General features: G+C 27.4%; 1 protein-coding gene across 1 annotated transcript; it reads right to left on the bottom strand.

Moving 5' to 3' along the window:
• Nucleotides 1-8901: 8901 nt before the first annotated feature.
• On the bottom strand, nucleotides 8902-10269 carry LOC108464284 (ethylene-responsive transcription factor ABI4). The gene has a single exon (XM_017764490.2). It carries the CDS (start codon nucleotides 10043-10045, stop codon nucleotides 9134-9136), a length of 912 nt encoding a protein of 303 aa, XP_017619979.1. The 5' UTR covers nucleotides 10046-10269; the 3' UTR covers nucleotides 8902-9133.
• Between the last annotated feature and the right edge of the window lie 792 nt (nucleotides 10270-11061).

Genomic DNA, 11061 nt, shown 5'->3' with positions numbered 1-11061 from the left:
ATATAGGACAGTTGGGGGAGTTGGGGGGATTTTGTCTGAAACTTTGTTTTTATACTTTCTTACTTGTAGGTTTTTTACAGTTTACTTGTAAAGAAGACAAGTACTTAGAAGAAAAAAAAGTGTGGAATAAAATAAAGTTGTGTTTTCTTTTCGAGATAAACGTCACTTTTGTTTATCTTAGGATATATTTTAGTTATTATGCTTGAAATGTTATATTTTAATTATTTATATTATCGCGTTGTAATATTTTAGTCATTGAACCATTAATTGTTATTAACTGTGTAACAGTAATTAAGCTGATGTAGCATATTAACATATCATTTCAAACAAAATTTTTGATTAATTTATACAATCGGTCCCATATTTTTTCTTTTATGTTCTTTTAACTTATTTTTTCTTTATTTTCCTTTCTCTTCTATTTCTCTCTCTCTGATTTTGTCCATTTTCCATTTCTTTTAACATAGTTTTTTTATGTTTTTCATTTGTCAAAACTAGTCCTTATACTTTTATTTTTTAAAAAATAATTTAATTTTTTTGAGTGAGGCGAGCTTGTGGACTAGTGTTAACAAATTGAAAATATAGAAAAACTATGTTAAAAGAAATGAAGAAAGGACAAAAACAGAGAGAGAAGCAGAAGAGAATGGAACATAAAGAAAGAAAAATGAAAGTTAAAAGAATATAAAAGAAAAAAATTTGCTCAAAATGAAAAAAGGAAGATGATAAGGACCAATTGTAGAATTTAACCTAAAATTTTCGTTTGAAATGATGATTTAATGTGCCATTTCAGCATATCATTACACCGTTAACAACAATTAACGGTTCAATGACTAAAATGTTATAACACGATAACGTAAGTGACTAAAACATAACATTTCAAACATAAGTGATTAAAATGTAACCTGAGGCAAACAAAAGTGATTGTTTTGATAGTTTACCCTTCTTTTTAGGTAATATAATTTTTCGCTAAAACAAGATGGAATCAGGATATACGAAAATTGATCGATACAATAATTAAAATAAATGGGTTAAACTAATTGATTCAAAAACTACTTGGAATTAATAAAAATCGATTATTGAGCGTGTCGAACTAGTTTAATATTTTTAATTTTTTAGACTTTTATAAATTTTTATTTATTGTTGATCCAATGATCAAATTGATCGAACTAGTTGAACCAGGAACTGATAACCTAACATGTTCAACCACAAATTGTATCATGAAAATCTATATAAAAAAATTTGGATTAGCTCACAAATATACCATCTTCCCCATCATGGCACCTAAACTATTTTTTTTTTCTCAAGTTGGTACCTCCTTTAGTCAAACTAATAAATCTAATTTTTTAAAAAATAAAGGCTTAAACCGTAATTGGTATATAAACTATGCATTTTCTTCCATTTTGGTACCTAAATATCTTTTGATCTCAAATGGTATCTAAACTATTTTTATATTATACCTATTTTATACAAAAAAATTATATTCGTTAAAAAAAATTCAGCCGATAATAATATGTCATTTCATATAAACTTTAAAAATATTTTTCCTCTTACATTATTTCTCTTTAATTTTTTTATTTCTATTCCCTCTCTTTTTTTTTCTCACTTTCTTCTTCTTTTATAATGGATGAAAATATCAACATTGCTCGAAATTCGCCCTCTTGAGGTCGAGATAATGACGATTAATTATGTTTTTGAACTACATCACCTGCCTGCTCAACTTGACGAGACCGAAAAAGTTATTTCATCGATCAAAACCAATGTTTTTAGAATTAAACTGGCCAATCCGATTGAAGTGTGAATCAGCTGACTACTGGTCATAAGATTGATATTGAACTGATTGACATGCGAACTGATACAAAACCAGTTGAACCTAGCTAAAAAACGATTGAACTAACTTTCTCTATTATTTTTAATATTTTATTGATCAAACAGGATGAATTGATCAAACTAAGAATTGATGGCCTGACCAGTTTGACCATTGATCTGGTTCTAAAAAAATAAAAACAATACATATAAGAGAAAATAATACTTTGTCTTTTCTGCCACATGAACGGGACATGATGTAAAGCTACTTTAGTTTTACATTTTATATCGGTATAAGTATATCCCTCCCCATACATACATATACATATGGAGATAGTCACAGTATAAGTGTAAAATCAAAGTAATTTTATTTTATTTTTGGTATAGAATTAAGTGTTCTCATTCGCTTTATGGTCTAAACTTAATCATATTTGGGTTGACGTGATAATTTCAAGTAAACCCCTCACAATAATGATGACTTCGAGATTTTAGCTCAGCCCAAATACTTGGGGAAGCAGTTTATTGCCACTTCTTCCAACCATTTATTGATATTTAATCTAATATTTCAATCACATTAATCCAAAAAATTGTCCTTGTTATTTTATATTTAATGGATGAATTTTTTTATTATATAAAACAAATTGTTAAACATTTTATTTTACTCAAAATTTGACATGTATGATCTACATAGACGAAACATTAAATATGATGGTTGACTTATTAAAATATTAAATACACAAAAATTATGTAATTTTACATTGATATAAATAGATCTCTTCCCAATATATAGTTTTGAATAGAAAATTACGTAAATATAATTTTTTTGTCACTTGAGATTGAATCTACATTTATTTTAATCTAAAAATATTATTAGTTTAATAAAATTAAAATTTTTAGATGAAAAATGGGTTTATACCTAATCTAAACAAATTTGTTTAATAAAGCTCAAATTAAAAAAAATTCAAATCAACTCGATCTGCTCAGTTCGAACATTTTTTTAAAAATTCTTAAATGTTATCATTTTATTTATATGAATCTCTATTATTTTTCTACATGCAAATAAATCTAGATTCTTCAATTAGGATTTATTCCTAGCTCGATTGTCAGGAATATTAATGTCACTATAAGAGGACGTTGGTTAGAACGCGTTAAAGCGTATTATCTTCCTATTTATGAGTTGAAAGAGGACTATGAGTATTTCTAAAAATTCTGTAAAAAAAAAAAAGCAGATATAATAAGAAGCATGAGGAAAAGGGGAAAAGGGTTTGTTTTCAAATTTTTAACTAATTAAAAGCACACAAAAAAAATGTTTTAATAGGTTCAAAATTTTATAATTTTATTTTTATCCCAAACCTCAAAATAAAATCAATAAATTTCCTATTTTTTCAAGCACACAATTAGTATAAAAGCTTATCTAAATAAAGTGGCAAAGTTTATAGATATTTTATTATTTTAAAATTTTCTTATCTATTGATATATATATGATAAGTGATCATTTATCATATCAAGCATTTGTTTCAACAATTTGAGGTTTAGGGTTTCCTAATTCATATAAATCATAAAAGAAACCTTTCTTTGATGACAATGATAATACATCCCAATAAGGAAAAAGAAAAAAAACTTTGGAGTGTTTAAATTGAATACAAAGTCCATTAAATTATGTAAAAAGTAAATTTTTATTTGTTTCTAATTTGTGAGATCCTAATTTTTTAAAAAAAACTTTTAATTTTAACATTTTTTGGGTAATTTATCCTATTGGTCACTCTAGATATGAGTAATTTCTATTTTGATCATCCCAATTTTTTTTGTTAATTTGGTCACTTCGAAATAGAAATTGATCAAATTGATCGCTTCACCGTTAAATGTTAGTAGAAGACAAATGACGCATTTCCATGTTAATCACTCTGAAATTAAGATAAATTATTTGTCAACCACTTTAAAAAAGGTTGTTCTTATTTTAGTCATTCCAAAATTTTTATTAATTTTCCATAATCATTTAACGATAGAATGATTAATTAATCAATTTCTTCTTTGGATGATCAAATTAACAACAACAATAAAATTGATCAAAATGAAAACGACTCTATTTAGAGTGACTAAGAGTACAATTTATTATTATTTTTTACTTAGAAAAGATTGGGAAAATTTTGCTTAGAAGTGAAAATCAATGTTGGTGGGCACAATAAATTTAGTGATAAATAAAAAAATATATATATTAAGAATTGAAAAAAAAATTAAAGAGGTTGCATTAATCATGGAAGCATTGGAGTGTAGGGAATGAATGAAACGTCCAAATTTTGCTTTCAATAGAGGTTGCTTTTGGGGTTGGAAAATTAAGTCGGATTAATCTTTAAGGGACAGAAAAAAAATACTCCATGTTTTTTTTTTCCTTTTTACTTTTTAAAAATTAAGACAGGCATTTTTGGGATGGGGTTTGGAAAGGTAGGCATCTACTACATATAATTGTGGGTTAATATAATTTTTGGTTTATAGAGTTAGTAGTCTAGTTCACTTTAGTATTTGTATCTTTTTTCTATCCATTTTGATGTCTGAACTTAGTAACTATGTCCATTTTAACTCTTAAACATGAATTCTGTCAAGATTTGATGGCGCGACACTATAAGATTATACTACATCATCATTTGAAATTAAATTTTCAGGTGATCACGTAGTATAATCCTAACGTGTTACGTTATCAAATTTTTACATTTTTCCTAATTTGAGGACAACATAAACCTAATTATTAGGTTCAGGTATAAGAGTGAGCAAATATATATATATATATATATATACCAAAATAAATCTAATTGTCAAATTCACGAGACAAAATTTACATTAACCCTATTATTCTATATATGCAAGCTTAAGTTTCAAGCCCTTCCGTATTGGATTTACATTAGTTCTTTTCATACTAATTTTGAGTTTTGAATTCTTTTACTTATTTGGATATATTTGACTTTGCTTTATGACTTTTTGAATAAATATTTGGTAAAGTTTTTAAGTCATTTCATAAATATTTAAAAATAAAATTTCTAGTAAATAAAAAGTAAATTTGATTTGGTTTGGATAACTCTAGTCTTTTAACTCATAATACAAAACTCGTCCAAATATTACGATTTGAGATGATTTTTTTATATTTTCTTACTCAATTTTACTGTACGATGTTCATGTATTAGTTTTTTTTCCATGTGATGTACGGGTTGATCATGTGTTTATTAAAATATGTTCTATTTATTTTTAAAATTATTGTATAAAAATTTAACATTTGATAATTAGAGTCAATTTGAGAACGAAAAATGTAAGATTAGAAGTTTAATTTTAAAATTTAAAAAAATTGTCAAGGTTTCAAATCATAAAAATTGTTTTGTTAATAATTTATCAAAATTAATTAATTTAAATAATTTCAATATAATGTATTGTTTATAACATATATAGGAAGTAATATGGTAAGTTTTAATAACATTAATATCTTTAAAAAAATTAACATAACTTCGCGAGTAAATGATTAAAACACACTTATAAAAAATAAAATTAAAGTGACTAATATAATAATTTATAAAAAAAGTTCTTAATTTTAATGAATGTTCAAATAAATACAGGGGACTAATTATGTAATATCAAAAGCAAAATACCTTAAAAGTATAAATGTGAAGGATTTATATTGTAAATATCCCTTTTCTATTTCCTTTAAATACAAAATTTTAAAAGTTATAATTCAAAAAAAATTGACTATAATGTAGATAAAATTAGGGTTACAAATAATGTAAAAGAAAAAGGTTAGAAAATTATAAATGGGTAAATCGTATAAAATTTTAATATGAAGTTGTGTAATATATATATTATTAGTCATAGTAGCGAGGTGATAAGGTCTCGATCCCTCTAAAATGGAAATTTCAAGTTCAAAATTGAAAATAACTTAAACAAGAAATTATTTAAACTTGAAATAACTCAAAAACTCATTTTATAGGTTTTGATCATATCTTCTCTTTTTGATACAATATCTAGAACTAGATATAGTCTCTCCCAACTCATAAATAGGAGGATGATGCACTTCAGTACACTCGAAGCCACATATTCTTGTATTAACAATAATACTTATACCAATTAAGCTAATACTCAATTGACTTAATTTCCAAGTTTTATGTATGCAATTTTAGACATGTAAGTTATGTTAATGTTATTTCTTTTTCATTTTACATGGATTCCTTTTGAAAGTATATATAGAGATTGATAAAATGATGTTTTAAGGATACAAATTGAAATGAAATTTTGTTATTTTTCTTTATTGGAAATAAAAAGTAAATAATATACAAGCTTTCATTTTTAATATGTTAATGAAAAAATTACGTAAAATTAATGAAAGTTTAGGTAAAGTGAAAATTTTATACTTAAATTGAAGTTATTTTTAAATTTTGTTTTGGGTTTAAATTGATTTTATAAATTTCATTAAAATTTATAATAAAATATGTCGATCGAGTCTTAACTCGATAAAAGACATGGATTCGAGCACGTTGAATTACATTATATTCCTATTTATGTATTGAGAAAATGTAATAAGTAGATAAATCAAACTTATCCTATTAATTTCAATTATCCTATTATCACATAAATATAACTTCTTTTAAATGAAAAAGATGGTTTTGTTAGGTGGATATTGTACTTTTGTAAAGAAAAAATGTGTTTTTTCAAGATATTGGTCCCTTTGGATATAGTTGAATGAATTTAAGGTTGAAACCTGAAAGACATTAAGTGGTCCAAGAAATTGAAATCTATACAATTGGATTTGAAAGAGCCATCCACTACTCCTTTGGGCTTTATAGTTGAAATTACTAAATCCCTTTTTAGGTTTTTCAATATTGCTTCTCTTATATCTCTTTTATCTACATACTAAATCAAACTCGATTGGTCCAGATTCAAATTTAATTTATTAGATTTAATTACCAATAAAAAATAAAATACAGAAATGGTCATTAAACTATTGATTTTGTTCTATCTCGACCACCCAATTATTGATTTTTTTCAATTTAGCCTTCTACTATTAATTTGATCATTTTTTTTTGAACAATCTCAATATAGGTTTTGATGATATTTACTCTTTTTGACGTAATGCCTAAAACTACTCATAGCCCATCCCAAAACCATAAATAGAAAGATAATGCGCTTTAGCGCATTTGAAACTCACGTGTTCCTGCATTGACAGCAATATTCATACCAATTGAAATAAAACTCAATCAACTTCTATCAATTTGATCTTAAATATAAAAAAATTCAACAAATTTAATCCTCGTGGTTTTGAGATAATTTTCGGTATTCAATTGTTACTAATCTTATAGTTCTAAGAACCATGCTTGTTTACCATGATGTAGGAGTTTCGAATGTTGATTAGGAACATGAGTTGTTCAGTCATCACCATATTGACAACAAATTTTGAGCACGAAAAGAAAAGCAATTCTGAAAATCACGATGAGGAAATTCAAAACTCCTGAATATTTGGTTAAAAAATTTCATGTATATACATATATTTTATAAATTTTAAATCTCTTCTATTTTCAGTTTGTATATATTATATTTATTTCTTATTTTTATGTATTTATTTTATTTTATAAAATTTTAAAGTTTATAAATATTTAATAAAATAAATTTGATATATTTTGTTAAAATGCAACATCACGTTTAGTTGTGTAAAATAGCCAACTATTTTTTAGACCCATTAAAATACCAAAATAAAATTTAATCTTCAATATTTACATAATAAGAAATTTTATAAACATTAAAAATACCAAATTAATATCATGTATAAATATTAGAGAGCTAAATTTACTATTAAACCAATAGACAAATTCAACTAACAAAAAGTGATTAAAATATTTAATTTAAATTGATCGAATCTAACTTGATTGACATTAACATTGTTACTATAGTGCAGAAGTGCAGAAGACATGAATTCAAATGTGCTGAAATACATTATCATTTTATTTAAAAATTGAAAAAATTATATAATCCAAAAAGATATAATAACAACCTATAATGAAATTAATATTCAAAATTACCTAATAAAACACCCAAAATAAAATAACCTAGGCTTGAATTGATTCAATCCAAACTGCCCCCCGAACCATACAGTCTAGTATTCTCTAACTCAAAATGATCCGAACCATCCAAAATGACTTCAACTCAAAATAATCTATATAAGTAACCCCAGAAACCCTCAAGGAGAAGTAAACCCAAACATAAGCAAAATAAAGATTGAGCTCAACCAAATCCAACTTGCAAGATAAAACAATCCTCGCAAAATAAGTGGGGCAAAATTTTTTCCCTGGTGCAACAAAGAACATATAATACCACAAGTATACATGCATAAGAAATGGTAAGGAACTTACAAGCAAAAAGAAAAACAATATAATGGATCAAACCAATGAAAAATAATGATAATTAAGGGGAACAAAAAGAGAGCAACCAAAATAATACTTATGCATAAGAGAGTATGAAATTTACAAACACAAAACGAAACACTAAAAAATGAATCCAACCAATGAAAAGTATATAATAATTGAGGAAAAATAACAAGAGAGAACCCCAAATCTTTCAACTAAACAATAACCTAAGTAAATGCAATATGCATAGATGGTATGGAATTTGCAATCACAAAACAAGGCTACAAAAAATGGATGGATCTTAACAATTTATGAGAAAAGAATAATACTTATGCATAAGAAAGAGTATGAAATTTACAAGACATCAATCCATAAGAAAGGATCCAACCAATGAAAAATATATAACAATTGAGGGGAAAATAAAAAGAGAAAACCCCAAATATTAACCTAAGTACATGGCTATATGCATAGGAGATGCTATGAAATTTACAATCACAAAACAAGACCACAAAAGAAGGATCTTAACAAATGAAAATCAAACCATAAAATTCAATTCAATTTATGAGAAGATTTAAGATGGAATATATTTCACACCCAAATTTATTGATTTATTTATTACTTTCCAGATTTCAACCATATATATCCCTAATAACACAAAACCCAATAGCCATAAACCCTAAATCAGAAACCCTTTCAACCAAAGCCCCTCAAAAGAAATTAAACAATAATATATATATAAAACCTGGCCTTCGCCTTGTATACCTTGAAAAAAAATCTCTCAAAGTTTCCTCCAGTTGGTTTCTCATCAAGGCAGTGTATAGAAACAACACATGCAGCTCTATAAAATTAATGAAAATAAAGCAAAATCTCTTTATTTTTCCTTGCACTTTGCTCTTTCGAAGTATTACTATTTGCTGAATCGGTCCTTCAATTTTGAAAAAACTTGCATGCAAAACCCCTTAAAAATCGAAGATGAAATTAGGATCCATGTAATCCCAAATGAAAGGTGGTGGGTATTCATCATCAGTTGTTAAAGGCCATATAGATGGTGAACCAGGTCCAACTGTTAAACCAGGATCCGAAACCACAGGTGCAACCGATGTTTGACCCGATAAAGACAAGCTTGAACCAACTGAACCGACAAGAGAGTTAACATCATCGTACAAAGCACCTTGTTGATCATGTTGTTGTACTTGTTGAGGGTTAGCGTTATTCATATACGAGGTTGTCGTCACAGTAGGGTCAACAACAAGGCTAGGTTCACTTTGAACTATCTGTAAAGGATTTTGAACCATGGACGGATACATCATAGTCTGTTGTTGATAAACCCCATATGGCATAAACCTTGAATAACCACCACCAGAACCACCGTTAGAGGCGGCGGCGGCCATTAAAGAAGCTTGGTAAGAAGTGGGGTTTGAGTAACTAAAAGAAAACCCTGAAGGCCTTGGAAGTAAAGGCCTTAAACTTTGTGTAGTTGAAGAAGAAGAAGATGACGAAGAACTTCGTGAAGATGAAGACGAAGACGAAGATGAAACAGAAGGTTGAAGATTAAGTTGAGCTTTAGAACCATAAAGAACAATAGCAGCTCGATCATAAGCACGAGCAGCTTCTTCAGCTGAAGCAAAAGTACCAAGCCATTTCCTTGTACGTTTACGAGGTTCACGGATCTCAGCTACCCATTTACCCCAACTCCTTTGCCTTACACCTCTATATCTGAACTTGTTATTATCAGGTCCACCTTTGCCTTTACACTTCCTAGTAGTGCTAGTGGTATCGGAGGTTGTGGTGGTGGTGGTGGTGGTGGTTGTAGCGGTGGGTTCTTCTTGGGGAAGGTGAGATAATGAAGACTGGTCATGGTTTTTGTCCATGGTGTGTGCTTTAAAAGGAGGGTTTCCAAAGGGGAAAAAAAAAAAAACTACCTCGTTCTTTGTTCTTTGATTAGTCGAATAGTGGAAAAAGATGAGCCATTGAGCCTCTGTGTTTTTGAGTTGAATGTCATGAATGTTAATGGTGGATGAGGGCGGTGGGTGTTTATATATATATAAAGATTGCTGAACAGTGAAGGAAGTATAGGGCAGAAAACTTTATTTTTTTGTTTGTTTGGGAATGGGGAATCATTTAATATTTTACTTGATTTTTTGGGGTTTGGGGTTCTTTTGGGGTTTTCATATGGGGAATTTTTTCCCTGTTGTCTTTTTGGGAAATTCATAGGAAATTTATTGAGAGAAAAGTGTTGCTTAAATAACTTTCTTGGAATTTATAGAGAAAACGTTTCTCTTAATGGTTGAAATAGCCGAAATTATGATTTATTAATTATTTCAAGTGGTATTTATATATGTTCATCGAACCTTTAAGATATGGGTTAAAGTTTCTTCGTTTAGAAAGATGTGCAATAGTTATAGTTTTACTTGTTTAAACCTCAAAACAACTTCGTAAACTCTCCTTAAACTAGATAGACAAAATTTTGAGAGTCCATACTTACAACATCTAAAGAACACAATACCTTCGTAAAAACTCGTTGATTTTCAAAGTAGGTTATCATAGGTAACTAAGCACATTAAGCATATCAAGACATTAGTATAATCAAACTCCCAACCAATGATCACGTAATATTATTATGCTTAAATATTTTGTATGAATATTCAAGTTTAATTCTCATTCTATTTATTTGTATTAAAGTTCTATGTATATAATTATATAAAATTAAAATTTATGTATAAATTTAATATTATTTTATTTTAAAATAATTTTAAAATTTTAAAAAATTATTTCAAAATTCAAACTTATAAGAATCCAAAAGAAAGGCTCAAAGGCACACATCATTGCATGCAGTTAAAGCAGTAGCCTCGTACAGAGAGAGCTGCTAATGGCACTTCAACAAATG

Source organism: Gossypium arboreum, chromosome 10 (assembly GCF_025698485.1).
Source record: "Gossypium arboreum isolate Shixiya-1 chromosome 10, ASM2569848v2, whole genome shotgun sequence".
NCBI classification, from domain to species: Eukaryota; Viridiplantae; Streptophyta; class Magnoliopsida; order Malvales; family Malvaceae; genus Gossypium; species Gossypium arboreum.
Note: the sequence above shows the minus strand (reverse complement) of the source record. Positions and strands in the feature narration are given on the sequence as shown.

Bases quoted from the DNA above. Each gene is read 5' to 3' on its own strand.
- LOC108464284 (XM_017764490.2), bottom strand. From the start codon at position 10,045: ATGGACAAAAACCATGACCAGTCTTCATTATCTCACCTTCCCCAAGAA.